The 18882-nt window shown below is 42.4% G+C and overlaps 1 protein-coding gene across 1 annotated transcript in view; it reads right to left on the bottom strand.

Annotated features, from left to right (window-relative positions):
- Window positions 1–1483: 1483 nt before the first annotated feature.
- LOC109411933 (collagen alpha-1(I) chain) overlaps window positions 1484–18882 on the bottom strand; it is a 32080-nt gene continuing 14681 nt past the window's right edge. Inside the window, exons 2-3 of the mRNA XM_019685589.3 lie at window positions 3226–3254; window positions 1484–3162 (exon numbers count right to left, since the gene is read on the bottom strand). Of these exons, the coding sequence (XP_019541134.2) occupies window positions 1879–3162; window positions 3226–3254 (1313 nt within the window). The 3' untranslated portion in view covers window positions 1484–1878. The remainder of the gene's footprint in view (window positions 3163–3225; window positions 3255–18882) is intronic.

Raw genomic sequence — 18882 nt, forward strand, 5'->3', positions numbered from 1 at the left:
ATATTGTCTATGAGGAATGATTTAGCACAGACAAACAGACGTAACACTTGGCGAAATTTCCATCGACCACGCTTTTAACGATCATTTTAAATTTACATAGTTGTGGCGTTCACAACCAGAGGCCCGCGCATCGTTTTTCTATGCGTTTGACGTTTCACACTAGCGCCTTCTGTTGACGATATTGCACAACACAGTGATTCGTGCAACTTTTCTACCAGGTGATGGTAGTGTGAACTGGGCGATGGATTTCCATGAAAATCGTTCAAGGTGTTACGTCTGTTTGTCTGTGGATTTAGTGGTAAGTTATCAAGCCAGCTTCGTCGATAGTCGGCCGACACTGGACCTAACACAAAATCCTCAAGAAGTGTTGTGACTACTAGATTTCCACTCATACAACTTCACTGCCCATAACTGCATATTTGTAACATTCGCAGTTTTTGTCAATATTGTGTTAATACAAGGGATCACCTCCAAATTATCAGTACTTTCATCTACCTAAATGTACTTAACAAGTTTGTTCTATAAAATATGAGATAAATACCAAGTCATTTTGTCTCATTGTCAAATATTAATGAATGTAATCGCATAACAGTCACATTGGGAATACACACTGGCCTTATAGCGTACCATTAATCATATTTTGGTCTAATATATTTTTTGACCATTCACCTAGCATACAAGAAGAGCTGTAGAAAATTTCATTGCGAAAGGATTAATTTAAAATTTTTGACAAATTTTAAAAAAATCGATCTTTGCCCATATAGCACAAGTTGCAAACCTCGAGCTCCATTTTCTGCAATGCCTACTTTTGTCGAATGTGACTGTTATGCAGTTATGGGCAGTTCACTCCTTAAAAATTCGGCAATTGTTGCACACTCCATGCACAGAGAAACAGACGTGACAGTTAGAGCAAGTGTCATTAAAAAACATCGTCACGGAAACGTAATCGCCCGATGCTAAATGTACTGTGCTTGGCCGGGCCGCCACTAGATGGCGGTAGAGAGCAAACGTCAAACAGGAGCAAAAACGATACCAGCGCCGCGAGTGGCCAATTGACCTACTACTGAATATTTGAATCAACCGTTAAAAAGGTAATCGATGGGAAGCGATGAAAGTGTGACGGCGATTTACCCTACGTCCTGAAGTGCTACAAGACCAGTGCTAAGGATGCGCTATACGGTTAACCAGCATCCACACGGTGGCCAAAGAGGTATACAGTGGACAGAGCGTGCTACAAGAATGCTGAATAACAATCCTGCAAAATTGGTGTTCACCCCAAATCTGGTTGACACAAGATGGCGAAGAGTACATCAGGCAAGATGGGTAGAGGAAGGTGAACGATATCAGACGAGCCTCGAGCAATCGAGGATGAAGAACTTCATATGGAATATAGTGTAGGAATATAGTGTAGAATTATCATAAGTTAAAATACACGTTAATAAAAACAAAAAATAAACATGGAATATGAATAAAACATCAAGTATCGATTATGTCATGCTTTCGTTTTATTGCAATATCGGTTGCTAGTGAGTATTCACAATGGCTTTCAAGTAAAAATGTAGATAATTACAAATATACAATAAGTTACCTAATGCACCTGCTGCATTGCACTGCTCACAATATGTATGTATTAATATGTCAAATCCCCGTTAGTAAAATGCAGTTGGATTCTTTTTTTTATTCTTTTCTGCTTGAATTCATTTAGGAGGATCAATTTTCTTAGCACTGGTAAAATTTATAGGTATTATGTTTTGTATAACATATGCATGCTTGCTAATATACCACTTTAGCAAGCAGCATTTCGTTCTTGTGAATAATGATTATCCTAGTATAAATAAGTAGCCCGTACCTGTTAATTAATCAACATACTGTGCAATTTCACCCTTGTCTTGGAGGAAGATACTCTCGTGTCGGGAGCTGTGGGGATGGAGAAAACTGACCATCTGGCTGGCCTGGTGCTGGGTATCCTTGCTGACTTGGTCCACTAGGGAAAGCAGGGCCCGTTGGGGCTCCCGCAGCTGGATATCCGGTTGGCACATTCGATGGAATTTGGCCTCCTGGCTGGAATCCCCCTGTTGGGCGAGCACCAGGGTATCCACCGGCTGGACCAGTTGGATATCCTGGGGCAGTTCCCTGTGGTCCAAGAGATGATCCACCAGGTGGTCCAACAGGAGATCCTCCTGGAATTCCGATTGGGGCGCCTCCTGGCAAGCCACCAATAGGAGCACCTGATGGACGTCCACCTTGAGGTCTTCCGGGATATGGTGCTCCTCCTCCAGTAGGACCAGTTGGGCCTCCGATGCCTGGAGCAGTTCCCGGTTGAGCTCCTGGGTAGCCATCTGAAGGTGACCGACTTCCTTGCGGGTTGTCGTACAGATTTGCGTTCTTCTCAAACAGCCCTGGAGCACTAGAACAGTCAAACTGATTCCACCAGACGCATACGAAATGCTCCTGACTGAAGATCGTACCATTGGGACATAGGAAATTAAATGTACGATTCAACGCACATATGTGAAATACCTGACATTGAGCTTCAACATCAGCATAATAACCAGGGTAAGGTTGCTGTTTGCAATCGAAGGAAGTTTCCGGAATTTCAGAGAAAATAGGATAATCTACTCCAGGCTCACCAGGAATAGCTGAGTAATCACCGCCCTCATATTGGCCATCATTACTGGGAGAACCAGGACGACCAGCAGAGTCTCCAACTGCTCCAGATGCACCTGTTGGTACTGCTCCAATACCACTAGTTGGTCGTTGCTGGCCAGCACCTCCACTAGTAGGTCGAGATCCAATTGATGGAAATCCGGCATTGTCTCCAGCAAAACCAGCTCCAGTTCCTACGCCACCGAATCCAGTTCCTCCAACAGGTGCTCCTTGGAATGAACCCGTTCCGGTAAAGTCAGGTTGCCCGGCACCAGGGTATCCTGCACTTCCAGTAGGACCTGCAGAGCCAGGTTGTCCAAATCCAGGCCCAGAAGGTCTACCGGAAGGGTAGCCGGTACTCCCGAACTGATAAGCGGGCGTAGTTGGTCCGGCCACACCGCCAAATCCGGACGGTGATGGGTATCCGGCAGGACTAGTTCCTGGGAAACCTGGTCGGCTGGTGCTGCCAATGCCCAAACCTGAGTCGGGTCTGTCGTAATTATATCCATTTTGTGCCTATCAAATAGAAATAGAATGTTATACTGAGATATGCTTTTTGTACAATTTATTTCCACTTACCAAATTTACTCTGCACATTGTGCATAATGCTGTAATGGAAAGAATGAACAAAATTATTAGTATTATTGATATATTTTATTTCCGGTGGTTTTACATTGCCACGATAGAATAACGCTTGTTTAAACTTAATCAATTTCAAGAAAATGCATTTTATTTCCCAAACAGTTTTTATGCTACAAACATCTATGATTCAAAAGACGCATTTGTTTGGATTTTTTGTAATATTTTCAATAACTTCCAACAGATGATAAAGCAGTCTAAGACATCATTAATCATAATTATGCTACTACTGCAAACAAGATCCTAATTCAAAACTTAACCCATGCTTGATTTGCACTTCGGCATTAAAACAAACCCCTTTGTTGCTATATAAGCGCCAATAAGTGCTGTTTTCTTCCATACCCTCATTTGAGTTCTTTTGATTGTTCATCTCAATAATTTGCCGGAACTAGGTATTTATTAAATTCCACTCTCGCATGCACTAGTGTATACACAGAAAAAAATGAAGACTGCGAAGGTCAATGTGAAGCCTGTTTAGTAGAGCCCATTACAGGGTCGTCACGAATCATAAAGTAAGTTCTGGAGGATTGAATCATGGTACATTACATTTGCAGTTAAGATGATTGGTTTAATTAATTGTAAAAATCATTTGTTTTCATTGTTAGAATAGAATTATGAGGCAAAAAACACAAAGTATTAAAATGACTTAAGGGTAAAGTCTTCGGTATACCAATCCGTGTGGTCAATTAATGATGTTTAATGAAACTTAACATATATATATACCTATGTGAATAAAATGGATAAATTATTAGTGAAATTTCGAAAAAAAAATCCATAGCTCAGGTGAGATTTGAACTCACGACCCTTATTCGCTAGACAAGTGATTTTCCAACTAAGCTACCGAGCCAATTAATGACACGGCATTTGAGTTGTAGTAAACAATCTCATCGATCATGTTTCAGCCTTCCCTTAACGTGCACCGCAAATATACCCGACCAGAAGCTCCCAACAAGATCATAACAAAATTATTACAACCGTTGTTAGCAATAACACAATCTATCTATCTATCTATCTATATATAAAAATGAGTTTGAAATCCCTTTGAGGCAACAAAACTCACAAACGGCTGAACCGATTAGGATGGCTCTTGCACGGTTCGATTCGTTTTCGTGGTGGCTGTGTTTATATGTACAAAAAGGTACGAAAATCAACTAGAAAAGTAAGAAAATGGATAAAGTACTGACTTTTCTGGGAAGGAAATCAACACGATCGAAATGAAATCAATCTAGAGTGCGGTGCTACTTTGAGCTCAACAGTTGTCAAACCACCACAGGACCATTGGCGTAGCTAGGGGGGATTCCAGGGGTGCCTGGCACCCCCTAGAACAAATTTGGCACCCCCTATAATTTTTCCTTGGCAGTCACCTAAAACTTTAAACCTCATACAATATTTCCAATATTGGCACATTTGAACAAAACTTAAGCACACCCAGAATTACTTATTAAACTGTTGTACGTTTTGGCGTTTTGGATATTGGTAAGAACAATCAACAGACTTCTCCATAGATTCCTCCAGCAATACCTCAATCTATTCGTACAGTGATTTCTCTGGGCTTCCTTTATGGATTCCTCCCGATATTTCTTCAATAAACTTCCCTTAGGATACTCCAGGAAGTCCTAATGGGGTTGTACATACTAGAAATTTCTGCAGAGATTGATCCAGCAAATTCTGCTAGAATTTCTATGGGAATTCTTACTATGATTCTTCTCGGCATTCTTCTAAAGTTTGCTGTAAAAATTTCTATTAGTCTTTCTTCAGGAATTCCTGGTAGAATTATTCAATCAATCTTCCTGGGATCCTTTCAGAAGTTTGTTACCGATTAATTCGGCAACAATGAAGGTCATTTTGTTATAGTTTAGTTAAATTGTGTATTTCTTTAAATTTTGCCTATTATCAAATATTTTGCTTTACAATATTGTTTAAAAAATTATATTAAATTAAATGTTATTGTTAGTAAATAAAATAAATGAAACGAATATTAAAACCTATATGTATCCTATCAAATAAATAATGTAAAAATTCAAATGTTAAAATTTGCTATAAAAAAAAAACCACATGTACATCCCTTGATGGAAGATAAATTATAAAGGGGATCAAAGTGAAGACAGGGCAACACCGGATCCAGCTAAACGCATTGACTGCTGATGGAGGGGAGAGGAACTGTAGGAGGGGAGAAGAGGAGAGGACTTTTGGAAAGAGGAGGTTGGAGTTGATTGGACTTGGGAACGGTCGGTCACTTAAGTTCGGGATAGGAAGCGAAACAGACGTTTTTTGAAAAAGTTCCTCACAGTTAAAAAAGGTGGATGTGATAGTGCATTACAATCAAAAAAGTTGAGCGCGTAGTGTTCCTAAGGTTTCCTTCAGGCCGAGTGACGTTTATCTCGAAGGTGAGGTCCGGATTACACTCCGTCAATCGGTGTAACTCCGTCATCCTACGCGATAGCTCAACGGGACGCTCCGGTACGCGCGACGTTGCTTCCTAGCGTGACCCCCGGATTTCGAATACCCGACGGCACCGATTCCGAAACCTACCGCCAACGGTTTCTAGAATCGCGCTCCACCTGTGCTCCAGTGTAAAACCACCTTGGGGCGAGTTCCAAGTTTTTGGCCCATTCGGTCGCCTGAAGATTGTGCCCGCCGGTACGCGGCGGCGTGTTCCCAGCCGACCAAAGTTTCTGCCCGCCGGCCCGCGGCGGCTGCCTGTGAACCAAGTCCACCTCCCACCCAGAAGCCCGATCGGAGACAGTCGGCCCCGAAGGACCAGCCGAAGTTGTCCAGACCGGCGTCGCGGCGCCGACGTCGCACCCCTGGTCCCATGACCGCGTGCTCAGCAAGGTAGGCAGCTCAACTCTCTCTCTCCCCTCCCAACGTGTACGCTACGACAAGGGCCCCAACGAACAGCCGAAGCAGTGTTTTTCCCCACGATCCCCTACCGTAGAATAAAATCTATTTTTCTTACTCAACTTTATACTTTTACATTCCACAAAAGCAAGAGAGCAATCCAAATCCCATTATTCTAGTGGCCTTCCATTGTTCGCTCGATACGCAGAGGTAAGTGTAGGGTTGCTCAGTTCTCCCGGGTCTAAAGCCGACCCTGAGATAACTTGGAAGGTGAGCTGGCCGAGGCGTACGGACGTCAACACCCCAGGGCGAGTGGACGTCCATGGTGATTTCAATTGGCGATCCTTCGGAAAGTGATAATAGGTTGGAATATTTCAATCAGTCGATTGAAATATTCATCCTTGCTCGGGGAGACTCGAGACAACCCTACAGTTATCTCGCTTTCAAATTTGTTGAATTGCTACTTGCTTGACCTTGAATACTCTCGTTGGCTGTTAGAATCGTTTTGCGAACAAAAGAATCGAGTGTTGCTTGTCGTATCTACAAAGGGAGTTCGATTGTATAGATAGCTCATCATGCCATTTGCGGTACATTAATTGCTGGAGATGTGATCACATACAAGCAGATTAGACCAGACCGTAGGTGGAAAGCGTTTATGATTTGTTTTAGAAGCTGGAAATAACTCACAATGAATACCGAAAAGGGATATACGTTGGAAAATTTAGCCAGGAGGTGTTTGGAGCTCAGAGTAGATTTTTTGGACGGAGACGAATTGGATCATGAATTAACTATGCGAAAGGTGTTTTTAACTGACCAGCAGGCCAGTTCAATGTCTCGTATACGACGAGTTTTACGCGAAACGATCAAGCAAGAGAAGGAAAAGGGTTTGTTCAGTAAGGTTTTGCTTAACAGTCCAGATGACGAAATTACAGGGTGTATTGAAAAAATCCTTAAACTGGAATCTTCGGCCTTCACATGTGCTCAAATAGCGCCAAAATTTCGTTCCACTCTTTTGCACTTGGCCAACCGTTTGTTGGTATTGGAGGAGTATTCGGACGGGGACATCAGGGAAAAAGCGCATGGGCTTATTTTAAGAGTGCTAGCCCATCTGAATCACTTTTACGGTGACGATGTCGCAGTGTCCTCATCTGAAGACAACACGGCCGACAACGAAGATGAATTTAGGGAAGATCAGGCACCGGATGAGGCAATAGGGAGCCTGCCCATTAGGAAGACAACTTCGAATCCCGTGGGTCATTCGCCGGAAAGGCAAATAGAGTTTGAATTTGTGGAGTTTTTCCGACGTTTAGGAATTTCGTCAGAAGGTTTGAGTACTCAACCGGAGACAATTAGAAACGTCCTTAGTGGCATCGAAAAGGAGTTGAAACAATTGAGAAAAGGTAAAGAAACATCTCGCCATAGTTCAACAGATACCGAAGGCACAGTAGTCTCTGTCGATAGTGACAGGATTCGGGATGCGGGGATTGGAAGCATAGCTTCAGTTACGTGTACCGGGACTATACCGAAAGCAACTGTGGCTCTATCAGTGGTTTCGGCATCTAGTTACTATACGCGGCCAATCACTGCCCCGACAGTCATTTCAACGACTGGAATATACTCAAACGTTTCTCATTTACTTCCTGCCCCTGCGACAAACCCGTGGGATCGATCATTGTCTCCTACGGCGGTCAGTTCAGTTTATCCGACTCAACCGCTCCCTCAGTTTACTTCACCCTACCCGTCTCGCCCATCCTGGTCAGACCCTCAACCGGCATACCACAACCCCCAGGTCACGGAAGCAGTTCCCCAGGCTCGACTTAGTCAGAACCAGCCGCCTTCGTCGACGGTTCCCTACATGAACCCTTGGCTTTCGAACCCGATGTTTCCAGCCACTGCGGGCAGCGGTTTGCCGGTGTTAAACAGCGGTACCCCAGCTTATCGGGTAACGCCGACTTCACGCAGAACCATTCCTGTGTCGCAGTGGAGTATTGAAAAATATTCCGGCACGGACCAAGGAATGAAATTGAATGAGTTCCTTGGTTTGGTGGAGCAGCTGTCATTGTCCGAAAAAATAGGAGATGACGAACTGTTCGACTCGGCTTTTCATTTATTTACTGGTCCGGCAGCGAACTGGTATATGTCCATGCGATCTAGTGGTCGGTTAATAAACTGGCAGCATCTAGTGCATGAGCTCAGGAAAACTTTCGTTCATCCCGAGCTGGACACACTGGTACGCTCTCGTATATACCAGAGACGCCAGCAACGGAACGAAACGTTCCAGGAATTCTATTTTGATGTGGACAAAATGTTCCGGTCTATGATCACCCCGATGGATGATCGAGAAAGACTTGACATCCTGCGTAGAAACCTTCGATCGGACTACAAAAAGGCTCTTCTGTGGAAGCCAGTCCAAGATCTTCCTCAATTAATCGAGGCGGGTCACCTGATAGATGCGTCCAACTTCTCGATGTACCAGAAGGTATTTGGTACTGAGAAATCGGTGAATATGATTTCACAAAAGAACCCCCCCAACCAAACACAAACCCACCCTCGTCAAAAGTCGAGTGCTGGCCAGGTTGAGTCCTGGAAAAGCCACAAACCAAAACAGGCTTCAGCACCAGCAGATAAACCAGCACCCTACCGAAGCGGTGACAACGTAAAAACGCCGACTGAACCCAAACCAAAGCCCTCAACTTCCCAGGAGGGTCAGCCCAAACCGAATAGAACACTAGATTTTCTGGTCGCAGGGTTCAAACCACCTCCGATGGATGTGTGTTTGAACTGTCGTCAATCAGACCATCGCATTGACCAGTGTCGCAACCTGAAAGGTCTGATTTGTTACGTTTGTGGCTTCAAAGGTTTCGATTCGCAACATTGTCCCTATTGTCGAAAAAACGGGCTGCAGACGACCGAAAATCGCCGATCGTCCGAGAAGTCCGCGTAAGTTCACCCGTTACTGTAGATCGTGCGGAATACTGCGTGCCAGACCGCGACGATTATCAAAATGAAACCCCCTCGCAGATTCTTCAAATTATCCTACCCGAATTGGACGATAACCGGCCATACGCGTTGGTCGGTATCCATAATATACAAATTAAAGGACTGTTAGACTCGGGCAGTAATCGTACGATTATTAGTCAAAAATTATTCCTCCGTCTTCGAGGATTAAAGCTAAAACCACCAGACGGACTGATTCAACTAAGATCGGCTGATGGAGGACAACTGAATATTATTGGAGAAGTTTACATTCCATTCAGCTTTGATGGAAAAGTACGAGTGGTCCCTACCTTAGTAGTTGAGGCACTGCTGGTGGATTGTCTGTTGGGAATGACATTTTGGTCCCGATTCAACATTTACCCTAGAGTAGAAGAATGTGCTCTCACTCAGGGAGGCCCTACGGAAGCTGACCCACCTAGCCTAGTGCTCTCTTCCGATGAGCTTCAAAAGTTGGATGAAGTCAAGGCTCTCTTCAAAGTAGCAGTGCCTAACCAGGTATCCACCACCCATATGGCGGCCCACTCAATCGAGATACTCGATGAGTGGAAAACGCGCCCACCAATACGGCAGTACCCATACACCATGTCACCAAAGGTTAGGGAAAAGGTAGCCGAAGAACTGGACCGTATGCTCGGAGCCGGAATTATAGAGCGTTGTCACTCAGATTGGTCACTGAATGTGGTACCCGTCATCAAACCATCAGGTAAAGTTCGTCTTTGCCTAGATGCACGGAAAATTAACGAACGCACAATAAAAGACGCTTACCCTTTACCCCATCCGGGACGAATTCTCAGCCAGTTACCCAAGGCCAGATATTTAAGTACACTGGACCTTTCCGAGGCCTTTCTTCAAATCCCCCTTGAAGAAAGATCTCGACGGTACACTGCTTTTAGCATTCAAGGAAAAGGAATGTTCCAATTCACCAGGTTGCCGTTTGGCCTAGTGAATAGCCCGGCAACCTTGGCCCGGTTAATGGACCAGGTCCTAGGTCACGGTGAATTGGAACCATTCGTTTTCGTCTACCTGGACGACATAGTCCTGGTCAGCGAAACGTTTGAGGACCATTTAAGGTTGCTCCGAGAAGTAGCCAGGCGGTTAACAGAAGCTAACCTAGCTATAAACCTCGAAAAATCTCGATTCGGTGTAGATGAGTTGCCATTCCTAGGGTACCTTCTCTCTACTCAGGGCCTTAGAGCAAACCCTGAAAAAGTCAAGGCTATCGTGGAGTACGATAGACCAAACACCATTACTAAAATGCGCAGGTTCCTAGGAATGGCAAATTATTATCGCCGATTCATTGATGATTTCAGTGGGATTACGGCCCCCTTATCCGATCTCCTTAAGTCGAAAAGCAAAGTCTTACCCTGGAATGAAGCGGCTGAGGAAGCGTTCTGTCTCATCAAAGAGAGACTAATCAGTTCTCCCATATTAGTCAGTCCAAATTTTGCATCGGAGTTTTCGATACAAACGGACGCCAGTGACGTGGCCGTCGCCGGTGTCCTCACCCAGATCCAGGAGGGACAGGAGAGAGTCATTGCTTATTTTTCACACAAGTTGACAACTCCTGAAAGGAATTATCACGCGTGTGAAAAAGAAACACTGGCTGCCCTCCTGTCCATCGAGGCTTTTCGAGGGTACGTAGAAGGGAGTCATTTTACCCTGATTACGGACTCCTCCGCATTGACGCACATTCTGCGTACTAAGTGGAAGACATCGTCCCGGTGTAGTAGGTGGAGTCTGACTCTACAGCAATACAACATGACGATCATTCATCGCAAAGGGAAGGATAACGTTGTTCCCGATGCGTTGTCACGTTGTGTTGCCGTAGTTTCAACAAAACCCCCGTCACCGTGGTACGAAGATCTTAAGCTTAAGGTCGAAGAAAGTCCTGATGAATACGTAGACTTTCGGGTCGAGAACGGCGTCCTATATAAGTTCGTTTCCACCTCCGTCGAACCCTACGACCACCGGTTTGAGTGGAAGAAAGTAGTGGCCCCCGAAGATCGTGAGGATGTTCTTCGGGAGTGCCACGACCATGCTATGCATATGGGTTTCGATAAAACTCTTTCCCGAGCGAAGCTCAAATATTATTGGCCTAAAATGTCGAAGGAAATCAAAGAATATGTTCAGAACTGTACCGTCTGTAAAGAGGTCAAAGCTGCATGTGTTCCGGTAACACCTCCCATGGGAGAGCAGAGGATTACCACCCACCCTTGGCAGATAATTGCCACAGATTATGTTGGGCCCCTTCCGAGAAGCAAAAAGGGCAATCAACACATCTTAGTTACGCTAGATTTATACAGCAAGTGGGTAATGCTCTCTCCGGTACGCAGCATAAGCAGTAACTCCTTATGTAATATACTCAAAGACCAGTGGTTTCTGCGATTTTCTACCCCGGAGATTATCATTACCGATAATGCATCGGTCTTCTTATCTCGAGAATTTAAAGCCCTACTAGATCGGTTCAATATCCGGCATTGGTTGAATTCGAAATACCACTCTCAGGCAAACCCTGTAGAGAGGGTAAATCGAACAATCAATGCCGCGATACGCACTTATGTCCGCGAAGATCAGCGTCTTTGGGACAGTCGCCTGTCGGAAGTTGAGACGATCCTTAACACTTCAGTCCACTCTTCCATACAGTTGACTCCATTCTTCGTCATTCACGGGCATGAAGCCTTCACTCAGGGAACGGACCATCAATGGTTCGGTGCGGAATCTCAACGGGCTCCTGAAGAACGCGAAGAAGCTCGAAAACAACTTTTCGATAAGATTTACGATTTAGTGCAAGCAAATCTCAAAAAGGCTCATGAATCGGGTAAAGCTCGTTATGATCTTCGCCACCGACAGCATTCCAAATTGCTACAGGCCGGACAGCTCGTATACAGACGAAATATGAGGCAGTCCAGTGCCGCCGAGGGCTACAATGCCAAATACGGCCCACTTTATTTACCAGCTCGAATCAAATCACGCGTAGGCACCTCTTCGTATGAAATCGAAGATTTAGATGGAAAAAGCTTAGGTGTTTGGCCTGCAGCACACCTAAAACCAGGTTAATCATCAATGTAAACAATACTCCTTATTGAATGGGACGACGGACGTCTGGCGCAGCTGGTTTCAATCCGGTTCAATCCGCGTTTCGCAAAAGTTTCCCTTCCTATGTAATGGTCTTGTTCAACGCCATTGAGAAATGTTGTCTAGTTGTCTGACCCTTAAATTTCACCATTCCTAAAAGTAAAGAACCTTTTTTTGGGAATTAGCTGACTAAATTAATCAAAAAGAAGCGGAGAAAAAATCCGTTCGATTGATGTTGAATTCGTTGTTGTTTTGATAGGAGGGCGGGATTGCCCTGATAATGACAGACGTTTCGTGCAGTACCAGTTTATTTTCGCGGGGATGGTGGCTTACATCTCCCTTTGAGGCGCGTTTAGTAGAGCTCCCTTTATGCCAAGATGCATACAGTGAATGCTCGATTTTGATCCTAACGAGTCAATCTGATCCCCGTCTACTCGAATTCCAAACATTTGATTTGATTTTCCGAGAAGTAGTGCGGGATTGAAGGTAAATTTCGGAAAATTCGATTACCGACAAGATGCATCGCTGGAGACCAGAGTCATGATGACGATTACGGTCAGTACAGGTCCATCATGAATGATGGAACCTTTAAACTGAGCGGAGTTGAACCCATTCAACGTTGATGCCCTATGACCCCGATGCTATCTCTCGTAGAATTTATCTGAAAATGTATACTTGTAAGGCAGTCTGCCTTAGTCGTTGAAAAGTAATCCCAAGCTGACGGTAGAATAGTTTTTGTCACTGGTTATCAAATAAAGATTTAAGTTAGATTTTTGGATTGAATGAATGAGTGTGTGTATGTGATGAATGATTGTTAATGGAGGACGCGTCCAATGAATGAAGCTGATGAATGAAGTTGAATGAATGGGGTTTAAAAGCATAAAGGTTTTTCCACCTACGGGAAGCGTTGGAAGTAAACAAAAATTGAGGTGAGGTATGTGATGATTTTCTCCCTAAAAAAATAAAACTAAAAATAAAGGGCTTAGATGGCAAAGGATGATGATTATTTATAGCAAGAGAATGAACTAGACCATTAATAAGGAACACTCCGGTAACTGATTAGATCCAGCCAAGCGATTTATTTGAGTAAGGTAAGTGGTGAGACAGCACAATTGATAGATTGCGAAAAATTATCGGAATAATTTTTCTCTCTACCGAGGGGAAAATTGTTACCGATTAATTCGGCAACAATGAAGGTCATTTTGTTATAGTTTAGTTAAATTGTGTATTTCTTTAAATTTTGCCTATTATCAAATATTTTGCTTTACAATATTGTTTAAAAAATTATATTAAATTAAATGTTATTGTTAGTAAATAAAATAAATGAAACGAATATTAAAACCTATATGTATCCTATCAAATAAATAATGTAAAAATTCAAATGTTAAAATTTGCTATAAAAAAAAAACCACATGTACATCCCTTGATGGAAGATAAATTATAAAGGGGATCAAAGTGAAGACAGGGCAACACCGGATCCAGCTAAACGCATTGACTGCTGATGGAGGGGAGAGGAACTGTAGGAGGGGAGAAGAGGAGAGGACTTTTGGAAAGAGGAGGTTGGAGTTGATTGGACTTGGGAACGGTCGGTCACTTAAGTTCGGGATAGGAAGCGAAACAGACGTTTTTTGAAAAAGTTCCTCACAGTTAAAAAAGGTGGATGTGATAGTGCATTACAATCAAAAAAGTTGAGCGCGTAGTGTTCCTAAGGTTTCCTTCAGGCCGAGTGACGTTTATCTCGAAGGTGAGGTCCGGATTACACTCCGTCAATCGGTGTAACTCCGTCATCCTACGCGATAGCTCAACGGGACGCTCCGGTACGCGCGACGTTGCTTCCTAGCGTGACCCCCGGATTTCGAATACCCGACGGCACCGATTCCGAAACCTACCGCCAACGGTTTCTAGAATCGCGCTCCACCTGTGCTCCAGTGTAAAACCACCTTGGGGCGAGTTCCAAGTTTTTGGCCCATTCGGTCGCCTGAAGATTGTGCCCGCCGGTACGCGGCGGCGTGTTCCCAGCCGACCAAAGTTTCTGCCCGCCGGCCCGCGGCGGCTGCCTGTGAACCAAGTCCACCTCCCACCCAGAAGCCCGATCGGAGACAGTCGGCCCCGAAGGACCAGCCGAAGTTGTCCAGACCGGCGTCGCGGCGCCGACGTCGCACCCCTGGTCCCATGACCGCGTGCTCAGCAAGGTAGGCAGCTCAACTCTCTCTCTCCCCTCCCAACGTGTACGCTACGACAAGGGCCCCAACGAACAGCCGAAGCAGTGTTTTTCCCCACGATCCCCTACCGTAGAATAAAATCTATTTTTCTTACTCAACTTTATACTTTTACATTCCACAAAAGCAAGAGAGCAATCCAAATCCCATTATTCTAGTGGCCTTCCATTGTTCGCTCGATACGCAGAGGTAAGTGTAGGGTTGCTCAGTTCTCCCGGGTCTAAAGCCGACCCTGAGATAACTTGGAAGGTGAGCTGGCCGAGGCGTACGGACGTCAACACCCCAGGGCGAGTGGACGTCCATGGTGATTTCAAGTTCCTCCGGTGATTCTTCCAGGAATTCCTTCAGAGATTTCATTCAGAGATTCTTCCAGAAATTTCTAATGGAAAATTCCTCCAGGCGCTTATACTGGCCTTCATCCGGGAATTGTCGCTGAGATTTCTCAAGCAACTCCTGCTGCGATTTTTCCAGCAATTTTCCTTCTCCTCAAAAATTTCTCATTATGGTTCCTTCTAGAATTCTACTAGAAAAGTTCTTCCGCAAAATCTTCCGGAAGATCTCCCTGAGATTTTTCTATAAAATCCCTTCATTGATTCTTCCATACATTTCTTCAAGGATGTATCGAGGACTTTCTACAGAAGTTCTTCCAGAAATTCCACGGGGGATATCCCCAAGAACTTCTTTTGACCTTCTTCCATGAATTAAAACTGGAATTCTTCAAGCAATTCCCATTAGGACTCCTTCAGAAATACTTCTAGGGATTTCTCCTGGCATACGAGAAATCTTCCAGAGATGCCTCCAGAAATTCCTCCTGGGATTCCATGAAGGATTCCTCCAGTATACTTTTACCGATTCTTTCAAGGAGAACTGTAGGTGTTCCTCCAGGAATATGTTAAAGGAACTTCTCTTAAGAGGTACACTGGGACAAGTTGAAACGGGTGGCAAGATGAAACACGATGTTTTGAAATAGGTTTCAATACAATTTGGGAATTTTTCTTTTTCCAAAAGATTGTTTGAATCAAAAACTATGTGTTATGGTATTCAAGCTGTTTACCATCATTGGATAACATCATGTTAACTCGCTGTTTCAACTTGCCCCGGTGTACCTTACCCCTGGCATTGCTGATTCTAGGGTTTCTCTAGAAATTACTTCTATGATAGCTCACAGTTCTAGGAACTCCTCCAGATATTACAGCCGTGACTGCTCAAGCAATTCACGCGGTTCTTCCAGTTATTCTTCCTCCAGAAATTCTAACTTCGGTACTTCAGAAATTATGCTACGAATTCTTCTAGAGCTTTCTCCAGGCTTTTTTGCTGAGACCTTTCCAGGCAATATTCCTGGATTTTTTGCAGAAATTTATTTGGTTGCTCCACCAGAGATTTCTCCAAGGACTCATCCAGGAATTCCCCCAGAGATTTTATCCAAAGATTCATCCAGAAAATCCTCATGAAATTCCTGCAGGAACTCCTTTTGACCGTTCTCCAAGAATACCTCAAAAAACTCCTCCTGTGATTCTTCTAGCAATACCTCAAGAAATTCTTAGTATGAGTATGCTTCTTAGTATGAGTATGCTTCTAAAAAATTCTCCAGAGATTCCTTCAAAAACTTGCTGGGATCTCCTGGGAGTCTTGCAGAAGTACCTTTGGTGTGTCCTCCTGGAGATCCTAAAAAAAATCTGGTATTTTTCTAAATATTTCTTGTTGGACTTCTCCAGAAACTCCTCATGACTTTCATCCAGGAACTCCTCCAGAATTTTTTACTGTGATACCTACAGGAATCACTCTAGAGATTTCTCCTGGAATTCTTGCCGGGATTCTTCTAGGCAGTTTTCCTGGGATACTTCCATAAATGGCATTGACTCTTCCAGGAATTAATAAATTACTCTAGAAATTAATCATGGTATTACACCTGGAACTCCTCTTGGCCTTCTTCAAGGAATTCTAGCTGAAGGAATACCAATAGAAATCTCTAGAATCCCCAAATGAATTTCGGGAATAGTTGGAATTTTTAGAGAAATCCTAGGAGGCAAGAGAAATCTCTAGTAAAATCCTATAGAAATGTACGGGAAAAACTTGTAATTAATTAGAAGGCACAGAATGTTGCTAATTGACAAAATGAGAGATGAATTTGTGGAAAAAAATCGCGTTCTGTTAAGATTCGAGAACACACGGCTCCGTATTTGCTAAACCGCAGTATGACCATTTCTTTAAGGGTTCCTTAAGCATGTTTTTTTTTGTTTTCTTTTTTAAGATTTCTATGGCAGTTTCATTAGAACCCAACAAACATTTGAGTTTATGGGAGAGGAACAAACCACTCTTAAGCAAACTTTAGTTTAAGAAACTGATATTCAGCTAGTTACGTTTCTTGGGCATGCAATCAACAATTTCGCTCATTTTTTTTTATTTCAATGGCTATTCATCAGTAATTATTTTAGCAATTTCTTTTTCAGCTATTTTGCAAATTTTTCATGCTATTTTATCGTGATTGCTTTCGCAATTCTTTATTATTTAATTGTATTTAAATTTATTGCGTCCAAAAAATGCTAAACTGGAAATTCATAAATTCTCAAACGGACTTGCCTAAAGAAAATCCTATGAAATTCACGAAAAAAATCCTGACAAATTCCCAAAGAAATTGCCGGAAAAAAATCCATCAAAATTAGAGCTTTCAAAGTAGTTGCCGAAAGGAATTTCTGATGAAAATAGTAAGGCTTTTTAAAGAAATTGGCCGAAAACAATCTCACAATAATTTGTCAAAATATATTCTATAAAAATTTCCAAAAACATTCACAAAAAAATTTCTCAAACAATTTTCCGAAATCATCAAAGGAATTTCCGAAGAAAATTTAGAAAGAATTCCAAAGGTAATTGCAGTAACAGATTTTTCTAAAAAACCACTAGAGATTTTTTTCAAAGAAATGCCCGAAGAAAATCCCTAAGAAAATTGCCGAATAAATTTTTAAAGGAATTACCGAAGAAGTTCCTAAAGTAATAATAGAAGTTTCCAAGATTTCCAAAAGATTTGCTAATAAAATGCCCAAATAAATATTCAATACAAGTAACATCGGAAATGCCGAAGGTGTTCCTAAATCATCTGCTGCAGGAATTCCTTATATAATTACTAAAGAAATCTAGAAGAAATTGCCTAAAGAATTTTTATTTAAATTATAGAAGCGATTTATAAAAGAACTTGTTGTTGTTACTTATTTATAAAAGAACTTCCGAAGAAGTTTTCGAAGGAATTTGTGAAGAAATACTTAATAGCATAGATAATGGAAGTCCAAAACATCGACGAAAATCCGAAAAAAAGTAGAATGACTTGCCGAAGACATTTCCAAAAAAATGTGAGGAAGTTCCCAGAGTTAATGTCGAATGAATCACCATAGGAATTGCCTAAAGAGTAATTGGAGAACTTTAAAAGCAAATATTAATAGAATTGCTGACATTAACAAAACATTGCTTGAAAGACTACTAAAAAATTGGCGAGGGAAATCCCGAGAAAACATATCAAAAGATTTACCAATGAAATAAAAAAAAGCTACATAAACTCCAAGCGGAATAGCCGAAAAAAAATCCAAAGCAATTTCCGATGAAATTTTCAAAGGATGCGTAAAGGTGTTTAGTATCAAATCCCAGACATATTACCGAATAAATCCTTAAATAAATTGCCGCAGAAATTTGCCAAATTCAAAGGAATTACTGATAGATTTCTAAAAAAAGTCCTAATTACAATAAATTGCGAAACAATTTCCAAATAAATTGCCGGGAATATTCTCAGATGAATTACCGAAACAATGTTTCGCCGAAAACACAAATTTCTTGTATTATATATAGCATAGAATCAGAATCCCGAAGAGAAAAATCGAAGTTCAGAATCCCGAAGCGTAAAATAGAAAGTTGTGGTCAAACCGAAAATGCAAATATGTATCCTGATTTTGCAATTTTAAGTATTTATATATCTTACAATGCTACAAAAGTTCAGCTTATTGGACGCAGTGGCCTAATTTCCACAAAGGGGAGGAAAAAAATACTCTTACAATTGTTCTTGAAAACTATTTTGTAAGGGTTATCATGCAATAATCAAAGAGGATGTCACGATGAATACATGTATTGTACCTAATCAAGTTATCAAGATCTAAACCTCACATGGCGGGAGAGTGTTAAGTCAGTACAACGGTTCGAATTAAAAAAACTGTTCTTTAAATTATAGCACGTTTGAATTTTCGGGCTAATTTGTCCCACGACGCAGTATATGATTGTACTAAGAAATTGAGGGTGGATCGGTATTTCTTGTTACAAAAAAGCAAAACAACCTGGAAGCCACTGAAACTGGCACCCCTCTGGCACCCCCTAGGAAAAAATCCTAGATACGCCAATGCACAGGACGGCAAGACAAAGTTTGCCGAGCCAGCTAGTTGTAACATAATTTGTTATTATTTTAAAAACAAAATTTTAACAAAACTTG

This window comes from Aedes albopictus, chromosome 3 (assembly GCF_035046485.1).
Source record: "Aedes albopictus strain Foshan chromosome 3, AalbF5, whole genome shotgun sequence".
Taxonomy (NCBI): domain Eukaryota; kingdom Metazoa; phylum Arthropoda; class Insecta; order Diptera; family Culicidae; genus Aedes; species Aedes albopictus.